The sequence below is a fragment of the Bison bison genome, unplaced genomic scaffold (genome assembly GCF_000754665.1).
Source record: "Bison bison bison isolate TAMUID 2011002044 unplaced genomic scaffold, Bison_UMD1.0 scf7180017864508, whole genome shotgun sequence".
NCBI classification, from domain to species: domain Eukaryota; kingdom Metazoa; phylum Chordata; class Mammalia; order Artiodactyla; family Bovidae; genus Bison; species Bison bison.
The window spans coordinates 3,645,415-3,664,968 of NW_011495064.1; the positions used below are offsets into that span (position 1 = coordinate 3,645,415).

General features: G+C 51.8%; 1 protein-coding gene across 1 annotated transcript in view; it reads right to left on the bottom strand.

Moving 5' to 3' along the window:
* FAM178B (family with sequence similarity 178, member B) overlaps positions 1 to 12,795 on the bottom strand; it is a 99,532-nt gene extending 86,737 nt beyond the window's left edge. Inside the window, exons 1-6 of the mRNA XM_010829855.1 lie at positions 12,739 to 12,795; positions 12,141 to 12,562; positions 11,326 to 11,388; positions 11,096 to 11,157; positions 8,046 to 8,141; positions 2,525 to 2,677 (exon numbers count right to left, since the gene is read on the bottom strand). Coding sequence (XP_010828157.1) covers positions 2,525 to 2,677; positions 8,046 to 8,141; positions 11,096 to 11,157; positions 11,326 to 11,388; positions 12,141 to 12,562; positions 12,739 to 12,784 — 842 coding nt within the window. The 5' untranslated portion in view covers positions 12,785 to 12,795. The remainder of the gene's footprint in view (positions 1 to 2,524; positions 2,678 to 8,045; positions 8,142 to 11,095; positions 11,158 to 11,325; positions 11,389 to 12,140; positions 12,563 to 12,738) is intronic.
* Positions 12,796 to 19,554: the final 6,759 nt, after the last annotated feature.

Below are 19,554 nucleotides of genomic sequence, written 5' to 3' on the forward strand. Positions count from 1 at the left end.
CATCACTACGAACAAAGCTAGTGGAGGTGATGGAATTCCAGTTGAGCTATTTCAAATCCTGAAAGATGATGCTGTGAAAGTGCTACACTCAATATGCCAGCAAATTTGGAAAACTCAGCAGTGGCCATAGGACTGGAAAAAGTCAGTTTTCATTCCAATCCCAAAGAAAGGCAATGCCAAAGAATGCTCAAACTATCGCACAATTGCACTCATCTCACATGCTAGTAAAGTAATGCTCAAAATTCTCCAAGCCCAGCTTCAGCAATATGTGAACTGTGAACTTCCAGACGTTCAAGCTGGTTTTAGAAAAGGCAGAGGAACCAGAGATCAAACTGCCAATATCCGCTGGATCATCAAAAAAGCAAGAGAGTTCCAGAAAAACATCTATTTCTGCTTTATTGACTATGCCAAAGCCTTTGACTGTGTGGATCACAATAAACTGTGGAAAATTCTGAAAGAGATGGGAATACCATACCACCTGACCTGCCTCTTGAGAAATTTGTATGCAGGTCAGGAAGCAACAGTTAGAACTGGACATGGAACAACAGACTGGTTCCAAATAGGAAAAGGAGTTCGTCAAGGCTGTATATTGTCACCTGCTTATTTAACTTATATGCAGAGTCCATCATGAGAAATGCTGGGCTGGAAGAAGCACAAGCTGGAATCAAGATTGCCAGGAGAAATCAATAATCTCAGATATGCAGATGACACCACCCTTATGGCAGAAAGTGAAGAGGAACTAAAAAGCCTCTTGATGAAGGTGAAAGAGGAGACTGAAAAAGTTGGCTTAAAGCTCAACATTCAGAAAACGAAGATCATGGCATCTGGTCCCATCACTTCATGGGAAGTAGATGGGGAAACAGTGGAAACAGTGTCAGACTTTCTTTTTTGGGGCTCCAAATTCACTGCAGATGGTGACTGCAGCCATGAAATTAAAAGACATGTACTCCTTAGAAGAAAAGTTATGACCAATCTAGATAGCATATTCAAAAGCAGAGACATTACTTTGCCAACAAAGGTCTGTCTAGTCAAGGTTATGGTTTTTCCTGTGGTCATGTATGGATGTGAGAGTTGGACTGTGAAGAAAGCTGAGTGCCGAAGAATTGATGCTTTTGAACTGTGGTGTTGGAGAAGACTCTTGAATCCCTTGGACTGCAAGGAGATCCAACCAGTCCATTCTAAAGGAGATCAGCCCTGGGATTTCTTTGGAAGGAATGATGCTAAAGCTGAAAACTCCAGTACTTTGGCCACCTCATGCGAAGAGTTGACTCATTGGAAAAGACCCTGATGCTGGGAGGGATTGGGGGCAGGAGGAGAAGTGGACGACAGAGGATGAGATGGCTGGATGGCATCACCGACTCGATAGACATGAGTTTGAGCGAACTCCGGGAGTTGGTGATGGACAGGGACGCCTGGCGTGCTGCGATTCATGGAGTCACAAAGACTGAGCAACTGAACTGAACTGATTAAGTGTATATTAAGACACACATATTAAGTGTAATAGTGTATTGAAGTTATGTCTAAAGATAGTATTTTAGAGACCCAGATTGAAGGACTTAAAGGAATTGTATGTGTCTGGGACTTGCTTAAAAATGATCTTGAGGGGACAGGGTGAGTGGGCAGGTGTATGGAAGAACCAAGACTGGCTCTGAGTCAGTAACTGATGTTGACTGGTAGGTACGCATAGGTACCCTTTGCTTCTATGTGTGTTTGAAACTTTCCACGATAAAAAGCTTTAAAGGAAACACATCAAAACGCTGTTATTTTTCTGTTATAAAATAAGATGGGCTAGCCGGAAAAGAGAACAAGGTTCTTGTGTTCAAGTCCTAATGTGTCCCTAACCTCCATGTGCCTTATGGGCTGGTGGTCTCAACTTCATCTCCCAAGTGGCCGGTGCCCAGCAGGGCACCAGCCCGCAGTGGAGGGCCGATGGCCTGAATCCTGCAGGCTTTCTCGCTCTTATTCTTAGACATGTAAACTCACAATCGCAAGAGTTGCATGTTATTGTGGTAAAGTTTTCAAAAATCCCCTAAAAAAATCAAACATAGTCAGGGGTTATGTGATAATGCCTGTGAACAAGTCCCACCAAGACGAGGACCAGGGCAGCTGTCCTGATGTTATGCTGAGTTGTCCTTGTGGCTGGGGACAAACTTTCCAGGAGGAAGAGAGGAGGGGATGATGGGCCCTGGGAAACTGCTGGACGGCCAGGAAAGTGGTTCCAGTGTTGATGGAGACATAACCCCAAGGGCATGTGTGATGAGTCTGACCATGCAACGGGGCCATGGGGGAGGAAAAGGCAGCACATAACAGATGCTGAATATCTGCTGCAGTGTAAGATTCTGTGAAGGATATACATCTAAATTAGTGAAGAAAATACCATAAGCAGAAATGTGTGTACTGCGTGTTCCCTAAAGGCTGACACACCCACACTGGGAAAACACAACTTCCGAAGGCCTCCTCTGGGGTGGTCCTCACTGCTGGGCTCCTCGAGGGAGGGGCCTGGTCAAGCCGCACGGATGTTTACCTGAGGAACAGCTTTTCCAGGGGGTTCCGTGGCTTCAGCTGTGAACTGTCCAGGATGCAGGGCACAGGGTGGTGCCTGGGAAGAAACACGGTCTCGCCCGGATGCACTGCTGGGATGGCCTGCGGTGGCACGGAGAATCTCTCCACCAGCGTCCTGGCAAATCAAGGGGCAGGGGAGAGCCGGGCATCAGCAGGTGCACCTTGTCTGTAGTCTGGAGGGAGGCCAGGGAAGGCCAGATGGCGGCCCCTCCCCGCAGCCCCCGCCTGGTGGGGACCAGACCGGGGGCACAGCGCCCCCTGCTGACGGAGGGAGAGCCCGCCAGATGGAGACAAAGGGGCTCGCTCCCACTCCCTGTCGGACCCCAACCCCTCTCTCAGGGCCTTAGTGCAGGAGCTGGAAGTTCTGGTCCCCAACCCTGCCCCACTCGCAGGCTCTGGTCCAACGTCCACTGAGTGCCCACGAGTGCAGGTGCCAGATGCTCAAGATGAGGCAGGCGTGGGCTGCCCATGCTCCCCCAGGACAAGTGTAAGGGGATCACAGCGAGGCCCTCCAGCGAGTGGACCAGCCCCAGAGCAGCAACAAGGTGCGGGGAGAGGCTTGGGAGAGAAGCCCCGGATGGTGCAGCAGGCCAGGGAGGGCCCCTGCAGCATGATGAGGGGGCCAGGGCTCTTTCTCTGAGCAGCATCCTCAAGGCCTCGTGAGCAGGAGGACTCCCCAGGGAGCCTGGGAAATGCAGAGGCCCAGGCCCGCGCTGCTCTGAGAGTCATTTAGTGAACCAGAGCTAGGTCCCACAGATAGGGAAGGAACAGGCAGAAGAGGGGACACATTCCAGCTCTGTGGGGATGTGTATAAGGCAGGAGGTGAAGACTGTCCCTCAGAATGAGGCCAGTCGCAGCGCTATGCAGGATGGAAGGGTCTCCCTTACACAGAATGTGGAGGGTGAACACAGCCAGCCACAGAACAGCAAGAGTGTGTGTGTGTGTGTGTGTGTGTGTGTGATGCAGGTACACAGACATGCACACAACAGCCTGCACACATCTGACACACCCAACCACGGTCCAGGGTCATCCTGAGGGAACAGGATGGGGGAGGGGAAGGAAGGGGAGACATTTCCTGTTTACATCAAAGAACAGTGTTCGGCTTGATTTTGCACTAACATAACATAAACTCAACAGTAATAATAACAAAATAAAGCAAGCCACAGGCACTGCACCCCTTCTTCTCATCACAGGAAGGCCAGTACCCAGGCGGCCAGCTGGGCCCTGGGGCAATGGACATGGAGGGGACACGGCCAGGGCCTCCTGTGAGTATCTGGGGCCCGGCAGCCAGCGCTGGAGGTGCACGAGCTGGGCTGGGGGCCCACCAGCTGCCAGAGGAGACCTGTCACTGTCCTGCCAAGTGACCCAAGGTAAGGAAGGTCATCCTAAGGGTGAAACGGCACAACAGATGGGAATGACATCGGAAAACCGGACAGATTCTGACCTCGCAAACTTCGGAAACAGCCTCAGCAAACCACCATACAAATGGCACAACAACTTTAGTTTTGTTAATTTATTTGCCGTTTGAGTTTTTGAGTATCTGCGGCTTCCTATGTCCGCAAAGAGTTGGACACGACTGAGTGACAGAGCAACAACAACAATGGCTTCCGAGGTTGCTTTTATAATTTTAGAAAAAGTACAGATTATTAAAAGTCTGTAAGAACCAGATTCATCTGCAAAAAGCTCTCAGCTCCTGACCCCAAACCATCGCTCAAAGGGAGTTTTGTGATATTAAATACAATGTATGTGCATTATTAAGAGCTCTGAGATGACTCTAATTGAGAACTTCCTGTGCAGCCCAGAAGTGAGGATAAAGGATGATGCTGTGGTATAAATATCCTCCCCTCCCTGGCACTGGCACACACATAAAGGGCTTTTAACTTTAAGGGCTAGAGAATGCAGGATGTTGTCTGTTCAAGACACAGGCTACCCTTGGATTAGAAGCAGCTGATCAGCTCGGGATGACGGGGGGCCTTCCTCTGCCGGCCAAGGGTGAGGGGTTACGTGACTCCTGGTCACAGGGGACCTGTCCGCCAGATGGGGGCCAGCCCCCCGGCCTAGGCCTCACCCCTCTGAACCCGTACTCCTGCATGGCACCTCCCACCCACCCTGGCCCCACTCAGGGATGGAAGAGGCTGCCGGGTTTTGTACATCAGTGAGTAATTTTCTTTGAAGCAAAGAACCGAACTGACCCATCAAGATGATCGCACATCAAAACGACCACCTCAAAGTGGCTGTTGTCAGAAGAGGCTGTCTCAGAGTACTACTTGAAAAGGTCACGTGCCCAGAGTATTATCAGCATGATATTTCAAAGCCCAGAGCACCAGCTGCCCAGGTTAACTCCCTTTCTGTGGGGAATTTTAAAAGCATCCAGGCCACAACTTCCAAAATCCTGGATGCACTCGGGAGAAAGGGAAAGAGCTAGGGAGATTATCCAGGCTACAGAGATGTCTTAAACCATTTATTTCCAAGGTTCTCCATCCAGTGAGTGGGGACCGTGGGAAGTGAATCCCCAGCCCTGACAGAGAAAATTGCGTCATTACTCATGATGCCACGAAAGCCTCTGGCCCAAACCTGCTGATTCCATCTGCCAGGAGTCACCGTGTGCCCGTCAGGCACCCTTTCCCGGCCTCTGGGCAGCACGTGGAAACTGGGGCCAGCTACAAGGCTGCTGCTTAGTTTTTTAGCCCAACTCTCTGTGACCCCATGGACTGTAGCCCGCCAGGCTCCTCTGTCCTTGGGATTCTCCAAGCAAGAACACTGGAGTGGGTTGCCATTCCCTTCTCCAGGGGATCTTGCCGACCCAGGGATCAAACCCGCCTTTCCTGCACTGGCAGGTGGATTCTGGACCACTGAGCCACCAGTTAGGAGGCAGATGTCCCTAATCCAGGCTGCGGCCACCTCCTGCCCATTTCAATTAATGAGGCTTTCACTGCCACACAAGCAAGCTCACCATTGCTACCAAGCAGCACAGCCCAGCAGGCTGTAAAGGCCCTCAGAGCCAGAAGGAACTCTTTACAGTTCACACGCTTCACAGACAACCCGCTGAGCCCCGATCTGAGGGGAACCATACAGGGGTCCTGAGAGAGGGGGCCCCGGGGAGTCTGTGTCCTGTGGACACAGGATGCTGACTCAGTGTAGGCATTCCAACCAGACCGCCCAGCTCAGGCCTGAATAGCGCCACCTGGTCACACGGAGAAAGCGAAGCCTGGACAGGCGGACAGTCCAGGGCGTGTGGACCAGCCTGCCCCGGGGTCACGTGGGGGCACGCGGTTCCTGAGGGAGGGAAGGAAAGAAGGAGGGAGGGAAGGAAGAATGGAAAGGAAGGCAGACAGACAAACAGAAGGATCTGTCCTGGCTCCACTTTCCCCCTCAGCTGCCGCCCGATCTCCTCCTTTGCCCTCCCCTCTTGGACTCCTCTGAACTGTTTCCAGGCAGGCTCGCCCCTGGTCACGCACTGGAGCTGCTCCTGTCAAGGTCACCGTGACCCTGAGGCTGCGCCCTTGGGCCGTTCTCTCTACACCATCTTCCCTGGTGATCTCATCTGGCTTTGCGGTTTTAAATGTCACCTATACATGGTGATTCCCAAGCTGGGCTCTCCAGACAAGGAGGTCCTTGTCTTGGTCTGGCCCCAGGGGTCCCACAAGTGAACACTTGTTCCCGTGCCTGCCACCACCCCCAGCCTGCGTCATTCAGCCCTCCCCAATTCGAGCCAACCCCAACCATCCATCTGTTCAGGCCTCAATTCAGGGGGTCCACTCTGATTCCTCTCTTGCTCCCACAGCCTCCATCCAGCTCATCAGCAAACCCTGTCAGTTCTACCCTGAAAGTCTACCCAGAACTTGCCTCCTCCTCCTCCCCTGTCCTCACTCTCTTGGATTACTACCACGGCCCCCTGTGCCCCCCCAGTCTACCCTGGACGCAGCTGCAGAAGACCCTGCTCAGATGAGTGGCAACCAGCTTCACGCAGCCCCGACCTCCACTCCCCACCTCCGCCCCCTCCTCACTGCTCCCATGGCAAGGCCCTCCCAGGGCCACCCCTCGCCATCTCCAGGACTCTGCTGAAAACCTATCTGTTCTCAGAGTCCCCAACCCCTCGTCCAACTCTCACAGCACCCCCAACACTGCCGATGCCCACTGTCTCCTTGCTCATCAGCCCTGGTCACCAGCTTCCTGCATTCACCACTGCACTGCTGGTTTCCGGCCCTGACCCCAGGCAGCGCGAGGGCAGAGACCTCTGTCTGGCTCTGTTCCTGTTGCATCCCAGAGCCTGCACAGTTGTTCAGTCACTAAGTCGTGTCTGACTCTGTGATCCCGTGGACTGCAGAGACCTCTGTCTGGCTCTGCTCCTGTTGCATCCCAGAGCCTGCAGTTGTTCAGTCACTAAGTCGCGTCTGACTCTGTGATCCCGTGGACTGCAGAGACCTCCGTCTGGCTCTGTTCCTGTTGCATCCCAGAGCCTGCACAGTTGTTCAGTCACTAAGTCGTGTCTGACTGTGATCCCGTGGACTGCAGCACTCCAGGCTTCCTTGTCCTTCACTATTTCCACAGAGCCTGATGCAAAGTTGGCACATAATGGATGCTTGTTGGATAGACCGACAAATGGAGAGACAGATGGATAGACGAATGAATGGAAAACCAGGTGCCCTGAAGATGGATTCAACTGTGGTCCTTGGGCATCTCCATGGTACAGAGGAATCCAGCCCTGGTTCCGGCCAATAGGCCAGGAGACTCCAGCCCAGATGACGCCTCTGACAGAAGCCACTTCCCTCCCCCTGCACAGGGTAAGACAAGCGTGTCGCGCGGCTGTACTCTCTCTTTCAAAAGCAGTGTTCTTCTGGACTGTGGCTTGGGATCTGGTCCCACGAGTTTGGGCAGACAGTCAGGGAAGAACAGGCCATGTTTTACACCTGTGTATCCTCAAAGGCCCACACTAGACCCTGACACACAATGGGAGAATAAATATTTCTCGAATCAATGAACAGATGTGGGATTACGAGGAGGCAGCTTGAAAACTTATCAACAGCACACAAACCTCTGGCTGAAATGGTCCAGGGACTTCCCTGGTGGTCCAGCGGCTAAGACTCCATGCTCCCAATGCAGGGGGGGCCCAGGTTCGATCCCTGGTCAGGGAACTAGATTCCACAGGCCACAGCTGAAGACCCCACGTGCCTGTGTGTGTGCTCAGTTGCACTCAGTTGTGTCCAACTCTTTTGTGACCTCCTCTGTCCATAGAATTTCCCAGGCAAGCAGACTGGAGTGTGTTGCATGATGCAACAAAAATCAAAGATCCTGCAGGTCACAACTAAGACCCAGCACAACCAAATAGATAAATATTGAAAAAGAAAGAAGCTGTCCAAAACAAAGGACAGGTCAGCACTTAAACCCTCTGTCTGGACAGGCGGGTGTGGACTGGGCCCTGAGTGGGTAGACCCTCCCTCCTGAGGGCACCCTCTCCCCCAACCTGTCCCCACTCCCCTTACCTGTGCTCAGGCGTGAGCAGCACTTCATCTTCATTAAGATCCCAGGCTCTGAGGTCAGCATAGTCCAGAAAAAGTAGCTTCTCTTGCTCCTGCTCCCTGCAAGGAGGTGAGAGGTGTCAACCAGGGTCAGCCCAGGGCCTGTTCATCCAGCTCCGTCACAGGGCCCCAAGGGCATCCCGGAGCACAGCCAGGCCCAGGCACAGGGACCAGGGAGCCCAGGGCCCTGTCTCCCTGCACAGAGGCTCTCAAACTCAGATTCCAGCAGTGGGGCTGGGGAAGAGGGTCTGCGTTGCCTGAAAGACGACAATTTACACCACACAACTTCAATGTGAAGAGCTGACTCATTGGAAAAGACCCTGATGCTGGGAAAGATTGAGGGCAAGAGGAGAAGGGGGCAGCAGAGGATGAGATAGTTGGATGGCATCACCAACTCAATGGACATGAGGTTGAACAAATTCCAGGAGCTGGTGAAGGACAGGGAAGCCTGGCGTGCTGCAGTTCATGGGGTCACAAAGAGTCAGACACAACTTAGCAACTGAACAGCACCACACTGGGTCCTGGGCCTTGCCTTTCTGCTGCCCCTGGGCCCAGGTGCCCCAAGCAGGAGCAGCCCCTGTGCCCATGGCCGCCCTGGGCCTGCCTCTCCGGCCCCAGGGCTGCTCCTCCCTTCCTGCGCATGCTGCCCCTCAGCCTGTTTCTTCCCGCAGCCCTGAGCGCCTCAACTCCCTTTCCAATCAGCCCCACTGCAGCCCTGTGAGCTGGCCATTACTTTGCAGGAAATCAGCTCCCTCACCTTCGGCCCTGACCACACACAAATTCTGAGGGACACCAGTCCCCGCTTTGACCTTCTTATTCCCTCCGGCTGTTAAAGGAGTCCTGGGAGCCCCACCCCTCCAGCCCTTGCCTCACCCTCTGTGTGTGCACCCTGGCTTTGCCCACAGGTCCTCGGTCTCCAAGGTTTTGTCTCCTGCCCAGCCACTGTCTTGGACTGGGCTAGCTGGATGACTGCCAGCCGAAGGGGGACAGCACTTGGTCCTCAGATGCCCAATTCTGAATTCCACTTCCCATCACAGGCCCCAGCCACTCAGGGTGAAAAGGTCCCACGGGAGCCAGCTCATCGCCACTCTCTTCCTCCCTCTCACACCTCCTGCCATTCTCCACAATGCCGCCTGGGCACTCTCTCTTAAACACATGGAAAACACACCACAACCTGCTTGAGGTCCCTCTGTGACTCGACCTTGTGTTCACGAGGCCCCGGTTCACATCCTGGTTGCAACTCCTGCTCTGGCCTGCCCCCACACTCTGACACAGAGTATTCCAGTCCCAGCACCGTCTGCCTGACATGCCTTTAGCTGTGTGGTCATTCCCATTGCCCTCCCAACTGTAATCGTCCATGGTCCAAGGACAAGGACCCCCTGGGGATCCCGTCCTAACCTTCAGGCTGAGTTAGGTGCTCCTTTTCCAGCCCGCTCTGTGTGTGCTCAGTCACTCAGTTGTGTCCCGACTCTTTGAGGTCCCCTCTGTCCATGGGATTCTCCAGGCAAGAATACTGGGGTGGGTTGCCATTGCCTATTCCAGGAGATCTTCCCAACCCAGGGATTGAACCTGTATCTCTTGCGTCTCCTGCACTGACAGGCAGATTCTTTACCACCAGCGCCACCTGGGCTATGAAATACCAGAATCACTGTGTTCAGTTTCCAGGGGAAAATACGATAATGCATGCCACACATGTGTTTAACCCTCTCCGGTAGGGCAAGAATATGGGGCTGGGAAAAACAGAGGCCACTGAGACGTTATTCCGATAAGAACCCGAGCATCTGGCAATAGCAGTGCCTCTCTCCATGTGTAACTTCCACAAAGGGAGCGTGCAGCCACTGAGCGAAAACAACCGGAGAGATGCCAAGAGGACACAGAGAAGCAGCTTGTGGACAACGCGCTCCTGTCAGACGCAGTGCAGGTCCAGGGTGGAGTCCACCTGTGCCCCGGCCACCCCAGTCCCTACGGACAACGGAGGCGTGGGGTTCTAGTATCTTCACTGCAGGTGGGACCTCAGTGCAAGCCAACCACGTCATCTGCTTCCCAGGGGAGAAAGAGCACTTGTACTGGTTTCCATTCCCCCACTGTGCCTCCCTAAGGGATTTCCGGTTCTGATCCCCTGTGACTTTCGCTTTAAGAAACCAACTTCAGGCTTCCCTGGCGGCTCAGTGATAAAGAATCCACCTGCCAATGCAGGGCACACGGGTTCGATCCCTGGCCCAGGAAGATCCCACATGTTGCAAGACAACCAAGCCCGCGCCACAACTCCCGAGCCTGTGCTCTAGAGTCTGGGAAGCCCGACTTCTGAAACCTGAGTGCCCTAGAGCCCTTGCTCTGCAACAGGAGAAGCCACAGCAATGAGGCCGGCTCGCCGAAACTCTCACCTCAACTAGAGAAAGCCCGTGAGCAACAGTGAAGACCCAGCACAGCCATAGCTAAACAAGTCCTTTTTAAAAGAGGAAAAAAGAAACCAACTTCTACGTGAGACAGGCTCACTGTAATCCCAGAGGGAGGGCAGGTGAGCTAGAGCAAGCGCTACAGGAACACTGCTCAGGGGCTGGCCTGGGCCAGGATGACCGGGAAGGCCAGCTCCTTATGGCTGCCCCTGACCCCCCAGCACTGTCAGAGCCATCGTCAGGCTGCACGCCTCCATGTCAAAGCCATCTGTTTCCTCCACTTCCCTTGAGCCCTTGGATGGGAGCTGAATGAGCGCCATACTGGCAGGAACTGGGCTGAACGGGGCTCAGGTGGAGAGAGAACCAGAGCTAGGTCTCTGTGCGTGCTCCGGTGCGGCGCTCTCTGCCTCGAAGATGCTATGCTGTCCTCTGACCCCCTGACACTCCGAGTGCTGGTTACGCACCAGGGCATACGGGGCACTCACTTGGGAGGCCTGCTGAGAAGGGAGGGGAGTAGGCTGCTTTATCCTGGGAGGAATTTGCTCTGAGTCTTCGAGTACAAACGAACGCTGTAAAATTACCGCTAACCTCAAAGAAAAGAAGATCGTCCCCGCTCACCTCTTCTCCTGCAGTAAGTAATCCAAGCTGTTGACATAGCACCCTGAGCTCCCAGAGGCGAGCTGGCGAAACCATACAGGAATGGGCGTCAAAGACAAAGACAAAGGGAGAAAAAAGACTGATCAATGTTAAGCCCTCTATTTAGTTTTCTTTTCTGAACAGGCAGTATATTCACTCAATTAAAACAATCGGAAGGCATAACGGCACACAGCCCACGGACTTCGCCTCACCGCCACCCCTGGCCCCCGGGGCCCCTCCGCACAGGTGGCCTCAGGTGTCCACTGCTGGAGACCCTGTTCACACAGAGAAGCAATCAGGAATACATCAGACTCTCTTTTAACACAAATGGTAGTGTAGTGCACCCGCTATTCTGTACTGAGCTCTGATTTTCAATTAACAATATGTAATCAGGTTCATTCCATATCAATACTAAAGAGATAATTAAAAAAAAAAAACACCACTTCCATGGTATTCTGAAGTATGATAATGACACAATTTACTAGTTCACTACTGATAGGCATTTTGGTTATTGGCAATCTTGGGCTGTTACAAATAAATAGGTCCTATTCTTAGAATACATTTACTGGATCTGTGGGCACTCAAATGTTCCCAAAGTCTTCCCAGCAACCATGGTTTATTGCTAGGAATGCAGTTCATCACTCAAGTTCCCACTTCAGAATTCCCAAGTCGCTGGACCACAGTTAGCCTGAGGCTTTGTGCCTGACCTAGCCCAGATCCATGAACTCAACCTGGGCTGCGAAAGCCTTGAGGGGCCCCGCATCACCCCAAGCATTTCTGTTAGGAGTTAGGGGCAGAAATAAAGGGGGAGACAGTCCAGCCTCAGGGGCCCAAGCTCCCAGTCACGAGGGCCCAGGGGCTGGGGAGAGGTCAGAGGGTGTGGAGAAAAACTTATGGTCAAGGGGAGGGGGCCAAAGGAGGGTAGCTGGGGTGTGGCTGAAGAGGAGTGGCTACAAAGGGATGGCCTGTCGACGACTCTGGAGAAGTGGCCAGAGAGGGGTGGCAAGGAGAGGAGGCCCCGACTTACCGAGGCGTGGGCGCCCATCCCAGGAGTTGCAGCCTCTGGGCTGGTCCCTGCCACGTTCCAGAACAGCTCCCCCAGTGAGGGCAGGCCTCCTAGTCGACCCAGGTCCTGGGGCTCCTGCTCTGACACCTCGGGGTGCTGGACAGCCAGCCTCCTCAGGCCCCGAGGCCCTGGGGCTGGGTCCCCCCTCTTGGCCTGTGGGACGCTCAGGTTCAGGAACTCCACAGGCGGCGGGCTCCAGTCATTGGAGACCGTGTTCCCGGTGGCCTGCATCTTGGGCTTTTTTGATGACTTGGAGGCTGGAGCAGAGGCGGGACTGCAGAGGCGCCGGGTGGGGTGCGGGAGCCCCTGGTACAGGGGATGGTCGAAGCAGCTGCCCTTCAGGCTGGGCAGGAGGATGGGCCTGGTGGTGGCAGCCTGGTCATCTGTGGATGGGACACAGAGCTGTGGTGTCCCCAGTGGCCCACCACCATCCCAGCCCCTGGGCCACTCTGACCAAGGAGGGCGCAGCAAGCAAGGGGAGCCTATCGACTGGGTTTTCCACTCCCTCGTGGCCCCAAACCTCAGAAGGGCTCCACCTGCACAGGTGAGAGATACCTACCTTCTCTCCAAGGAAGGTCTGGCACCGCCTTCCTGGGCCCGGCCATCGGCAAGCCGCTGGGAGTTTTCTCCTGGAAGGAACCACCTGTCAGGTGAGGCTAGCCTTCAAAAGGGCCGAGCGCTTGAGAGGAGGGCCCTGGGCCCCTGGGTGCCCGGGAAGGAACTGCCCTCCTCCAGCTCCACGCCAAGGACCCAGCAGATGCTCCATGAACATCAAGTTGCTAAGGTCAAGGAGGCTCCATCTGACCTCTCATTTCAAGGACGCGATGTGCAAGTGTACAGACATCAACATTTACAAAACCTGTATGAAATGAAAACCAGCACAGCCCAGACGAAAGGCCATATTCTAAAATGATATCCTGGGACTTCCCTGAAGTCTTAACCACTTCCCTAGTCCAGTGGTTAAGACTCTGTGCTTCCAATGCAGGGGGTGTGGGTTCGATCCCTGGTTGGGGAACTAAGATCCCATATGCCATGCAGCACGGCCAAAAAATAAAAATGAAACGACATCCTGTGCATCTTGCTTGCTTGGTGTCACCCCTGTGAGGTTGTCTGTTAAGAAGGGGCTGGACAGGGCTGTCTGGTCCCTGCCATCTCCCCAGCATCAGCACAGACCTGGCACACGGAAGGCTGGGTGCATCTCTGTTGAATGAATGAATGATTTCAAGAGACCCTGGGGCTCCAACGAGCCTCCTCCTGTGTTAGCAGCTGCCTGTCCTCAGCTAAGGTGGACCCAGCCACATATACAGACATCTCTCATCATAGCAGGCCCAGGCTCAGACAACCTGAAACGCAGATGAAAGGCTAATGTCTGAATGACTAATGATCAAAGAAAATGACAGTTTACAAAAAAAGCTCAAATACTCAACGAGGGTTCAAACTCAACAATAATAGAAGAAACCCAAATCAATATGACTATGAAGTATTATTCAATAATAAGAAAACAATCAAAAACTTAAAAATTTATAATAATGAATGCTGGCATGGCTATGAAGACGTGCATGACTGTTAGCACTGTCTAACTGGTGTATACTTTCTAGAGAGTAATCGAACAATACAAAAATCACTGCGAGATGTCCAAATCAGGGAGTCAGGAACCCCGGAAATCTGTCCCTCCACAAATGCAATAATTAAGCTGGAAAAACCCGTCAGGACCAACACTTATGGAACTCTGAAACTAATAAAAAACTAACAACAATGAGGGGAGTGTTTAAAGAAGAAGGATCTGCTAGATGTCAGTAAGCCTGTGATCTGCCTTTTGATCTGACCTTCCCAACACCCCAGGTCCCAGCTCAGGGGCAGCGGTGGGGGTGGCATTAGTGGTGTGGCTTGCTGGTGCCAGCAAGGCAAAACAAACTTTGTTCTTCAAGAACTGTGGTTGTGTGTGTTGATCTGTTTTGCAGCTCCCAGAAGAATCAACTCACGGTCTTGCTTTTGTTTTACACCCACTCCCGTACTGGAACTTTCTTAGGGCTGGAGTGTCCTGGGTGGCATCTATTGAAATCATTTAAAGATAAATCTACCAGTCAGAGCCACCTGGGGCAAGGAATTGACAGGTGGCACAAGCAGCCAGAGAGACCGAGTGGCCCAAAAAGGAAGGGGCTGAGGAAGCAGATGATGGAGGAAAAAAATAAGTTTTAAAAAGTTCCCATGGGACTTCCTGGGTGGTCCAGTGGTTAAGATGTCTCACTTCCAATGCAGGGGGCATGGGTTCAATCTCCCGTGTTGGAACTAAGATCTCACATGCCAGTGTGGTATGGCCAAAAAAAACAAATTAATAACTAAACTATAAGTTAACAAAAAAAAAAAAAAAAAGAGAGAAAATGAGAAAATTCTGGACTGAAAAATATTCCAAATTTCTAAAATAAATAAATAGTTCCCAATAGTGTCTAGAAAGCCACATGCACGCCCAGGACTAAGGCATGCCGGTGAAAGACCCGACAAACCCGTAAGCTTTCTCCTCTGTTCACTGTTGTTATTGTTGTTTGGTCAACAACAACACAACAGTTGTGTCTGACTCTTTTGCAGCCCATGCGACTGTAGCCCACCAGGCTCCTCTAACCGTGGGATTTTCTAGGCAAGAGTACTGGAGTGGGTTGCCATTTCCTTCCGGAGATCTTCCCGACCCAGGGGTCGAACCTGTGTCTCCTACATTGGCAGGCAGATTCTTTACCACTGAGACTACTCATTAGGCTCCACATAATTAGGGAGTGAAGGTTAAGGCAGAGTTGCTAAAGGCGTGGCTAAGTGTTGAAGGGAGACTCCAACTCAGAACCAATCTGCAGACCCTGGAAGAGTTTTGTCATTGTTTGGGCTCTAGGCATTTCAGGAAATCTATAAAACTGCCAGCTGGCCATAAAGCTAAAGAACAGTAACTTTGGGGACTGCATACAACAAAATAATTGTCTTTTGGGCTTCCCTGGTGGCTCAGATGGTAAAGAACCTGCCTGCAACGCAGGAGACCTGGGTTCAATCCCTGGATTGGGAAGATCCCCTAGAGAAGGGAAAGGCTACCCACTCCAGTATTCTTGCCTGGAGAATTCCATGGACTGTATAGTCTATGGGGTCGCAAAGAATTGGACATGACTGGGCAACTTTCACTTACAAAAATAGTTTTGAAAAGTCATTACATGAACACATGAACACCACCACTCACAGCCAGTGGCAACAGTGAACTCTCATTTCCAGAGTTACTACGTTATAACAAGAAAACTGCCCCAAACCAAGCAAATGCTTTGCTGCTCACAAGTCCATGGAGATGATAAGATAAAACATAAAAAGAATCAGAAACTGCTGATACAAAGAGACCAATTCCACGTAAAAAGCTGTGTGCTGAGGGGATGGGGGGTGAGGGGGTGGGAGGGGGAGGCTATGTTCTCCCTTTCAAATCGGTTTCTTTTCTGAGCACAAGTGCTTTCTGTGTCTTCCTAACAATGCGGAGCTCACTAAGTTTAGGAGACACAGCACAGCCTTTGTTCCAGTCCAGAGTCGCTGGCTTTTGCCATTCCACTTTCATGATTATGACAAGCAGCTCACTCTGGTCCCTGAGAGCTCAGCAGTTGAGGGCTCTGGATGGGAGGATGATGGGGTTGCCAAGGGGTGGGCCATCCTGATGAGTGAGGAAGCTGCACTTTCATCCCCACACTGAGGCGGGGTGGGGTGGGGTTGGGGTCCGTGCTCTTCCTGCATCACTTGAGTGCACAGTATCTCCATACTCCAGTGCCAAGCCCAGAAGGAAGCTCAGAAAACTAGGCGGACTTCCCTGGTGGTCCTGTGGTTGAGAATCTCCCTTGCAATGCAGGGGATGTGGGTTCGATTCCTGGTCGGGGAGCTAAGATTCCCACATGCCTCGGGGCAACTAAGCCCACATGTTGCAACTAGAGAGCCCACACATCACAGCTACAGAATGAGCGCCACAACTGCTGAGCCCGCGTGCAACAAGGGAAGCCACGCACCACAAAAAAGACGTAGCACAGCCAAAAGAAAAAAAACTAGGTTGTTGATGCTATCGTACATTTATGTGTCAGCTTGGGTGGTCTTAACGAAATACCATAGGCTGGGGGGTTGCTTCAACCACAGATTTATTTCTCACGGCTCTGGAGGCTGGAAGTGGCAGATCCAGGTGCTGGCAAGGCAGGGTGCATTCTGAGGGCTTTTCTTGTGCTTTGTGGCGGGACTGCCATCTCTCTTGCCCTCTCTCTTATGGACTCATGGGACAGGAAGTGAGACGGGGCAGGGAGAGGGAGACAAAGTGAACCTAAGAGTGGGCGCTGGTCTCTTCTTTTGCTAAGGTCACTAATTGCAGCATGGGGTCCCACCCTCATGACCTAATCTAACCTTAATTTCCTCCCAAAGGCCGCATTTCCAAATAATATCACATTGGGGGTAAAGGCTTCAATGCAAGCATTTGGGGGGAGATGGACACAGTTCAGTCCATCGTGATATGCAATATATCAAACATTACTATGCTAGGTACAAATCAAATGCATCAATTTGAATGGACAATACACATGCAGAAAAGGGAACCACAGTGAGAATACAGCTCGATGAACTTCCACCAAGTAAACACACCCAGGTAACCATGTTGTCGTAGCTGTTGTTTAGTTGCTAAGTCATGTCTGACTCTTTCGAGACCCCGTGGACTACAGCCCACCAGGCTCCTTTGTCCATGGGATTTCCCAGGCAAGAATACCAGAGAATTCCTTCTCCAGGGGATCTTACCGACCCAGGGATCAAACCTATGTCTCCTGCATTGGCAGGCAGATTCTTTACCAGTGAGCCACCAGATAAGCCCAGGTAACCGTGACGCAAGTCCAAAAAATAGCATATACCAGCACCCCAGAGTCCTCCTCACACTCGCTCCCAGTCAGGACTCCATCCTCTGCTCGAAAGGTAGGCCTAACCCCGCAGATGTGTCTGCCCGTTTTCCGAGTAATGTGTAATGAGTCACACAGTGTGCATTCTTCTGTGTCCGGCTTCTTTTGCTCAGGGCCGTGTTTTCAGGGCTCTGCAGGGTTTCATTGTGTGAATACAGGCTCAACTCTTCTACTCCAGAGGGACACATTCGTTGTTTTCAGGTTTTGACTACTATGAATAATGCTTCCATGAACACTGTTACACTTGCATTCTGGACACACACAGCCACATACCCACACACCCAGCCACACGCATTTCTGTGGACAATGCACCTAGGTGTCAAATTGATGGGTCACAGGAATAGTTATGTTCATTTGCGGTAGAAAAGGTCAAAGGATTACAAAGAGGTAGAACGGGTGGGACCTCCCTGATGGTTCAGTGGTTAAGAATCCGCCTGCCAATGCAGGGAACACATTTGATCCCTAGTCTGGGAAGATTCCGCATGCCTCAGGGCAACTAAGCCCGTGCACTGCAACCACTGAAGCCCACGTGCCTGAAGCCCTTGCTCTGCAACGGGAGGAGCCACCGTAAGGGGACGCCTGTGCACCGCAACTCAAGTAGCCCCTGCTCGTGGCAACTGAAGAAAGCCCGAGCGCAGCAGCGAAGACCCAGCACAGCCAAAAATTAAATAAATAAGACAAAGAATTCCACATGACCCGCATCCAAATCTCTCCAATGTTAACATTTCACTACGTTTGCTTTATCACTACCTCCAACGTGTGTGTGCATGTGTGTGCACATGTATGATCTTGACTGTTGAAGAGTACTGGCTACTTTGTAGATTCTCTACATTTGGGTTTATGTGACGCTTTGTCATGACTGGATTCAGGTTATATGTTTGGGGCAGGAACATACAGATGCAGTGGTATGTCCTTTGCAGAGCCTCATATCAGAAGGCACAGATGTCAATTTGTTCCATTAATAATGTTGCTAGTAATAACTTTCATCTCCTGGCAAAGCTGATATCTCCACCAGCATATCACTGTTTTCTTTTTGCTGTAATTAATCAACATCTTATGAGAAGATCCTTTGAGACTATGTAAACACCCTCCTTCTGATCATACTTTCATTTCCTAGTTTCAGCATCAATTGATGATTCTCACCTCAATTTTTACAGTAATGGTTGAAAACCCGTGTTTGTCTTTAATGACTTCAAATTTTGCAAAGATCTTAAAGTAATAACCATTGTGTGTGTATGTGTGCTCAGGCCCTTCAGTCGTGTCTGACTCTTTCTGACCCTATGGACTATAGCCTACCAGGATCCTCTGTCCATGGGATTCTCCAGGCAAAAATACTGGAGTGGGTTGCCATGCCCTCCTCCAGGGGATCTCCCCAACTCAGGGATCGAACCCAAGTCTCCTGTGTCTCCTGTATTGCAGGCAGATTCTTTTACCATTTACCACAGTAATAACCAGTACTTCTCACAAATCAAATGGGAACTGGAAGATCATTAGACAGTTCAGTCTTTCAGTCATGTCCAGCTCTTTGTGACCCCATGGACTGTAGCACGCCAGGCCTCCCTGTCCATCACCAACTCCAGGAGGTTACTCAAACTCATGTCCATACAGTCGGTGATGCTATCCAACCATCTCATCCTCTGTCGTCCCCTTCTCCTCCTGCCTTCAATCTTTCCCAGCATCAGGGTCTTTTCCAAAGAGTCAGTTCTTCCATCATCAGACGTTTACCATTAAAACATCCTGAGAGTCCCCTTCAAAGATTAAAAATAAACAAACAAAAAACGGCAAGCTGGTGGTGGCACTGGAGATGGCTGCTTCTCAGGCAAAGTATAACCCTCCCTTGAAGGCCTGAAAGGCAGCCAAAGAAGACAAGATCACTTCTCCTCAAAGTCTCCACTTCTGTACAAACCACCTGCAGGCAATCCTGGTGCAAGCTGAGAAAAGACGTTTGGCATGCTCAAAGCATCTCATTCTAGAAGAAGCACACAAGGTCACCCAGGGCAGGGGTGCGGGCAGGATCAAGGCTGGCAGATCTGGAGGGCTCTGGGGTCAGGTCTTCTCTGAAGACAAAGAAGAAGATGAACTTTGGCCCATGTTTCCAGGACAGTCTCACTCCTGTCTGTAGTTCTCCCCAGGCTGGGACCTGCTCATCTGCTCAAACACCAAACCCAACACAGACAACCTGCTGCACCAGCTGGAACCCTGCTCTCCTGCGGCTTAACTAGCCAGGCTCTCTGGGGGCAAAGTCACCGAGCGAACTGACATAGAAGCAGGTTCTGAAATTTATAAGTGGACTTTCATTGTGTTGTTTAGTCTCTAAGTCTTATCCGACACTTTTTGCGACCCCACGGACTGTAGCCCACAAGGCCCCTCTGTCCACGTGGTTCTCCAGGCAAGAATACAGGAGTGGGTTCCCATTTCCTTCCCCAGGGGATCTTGCTGAC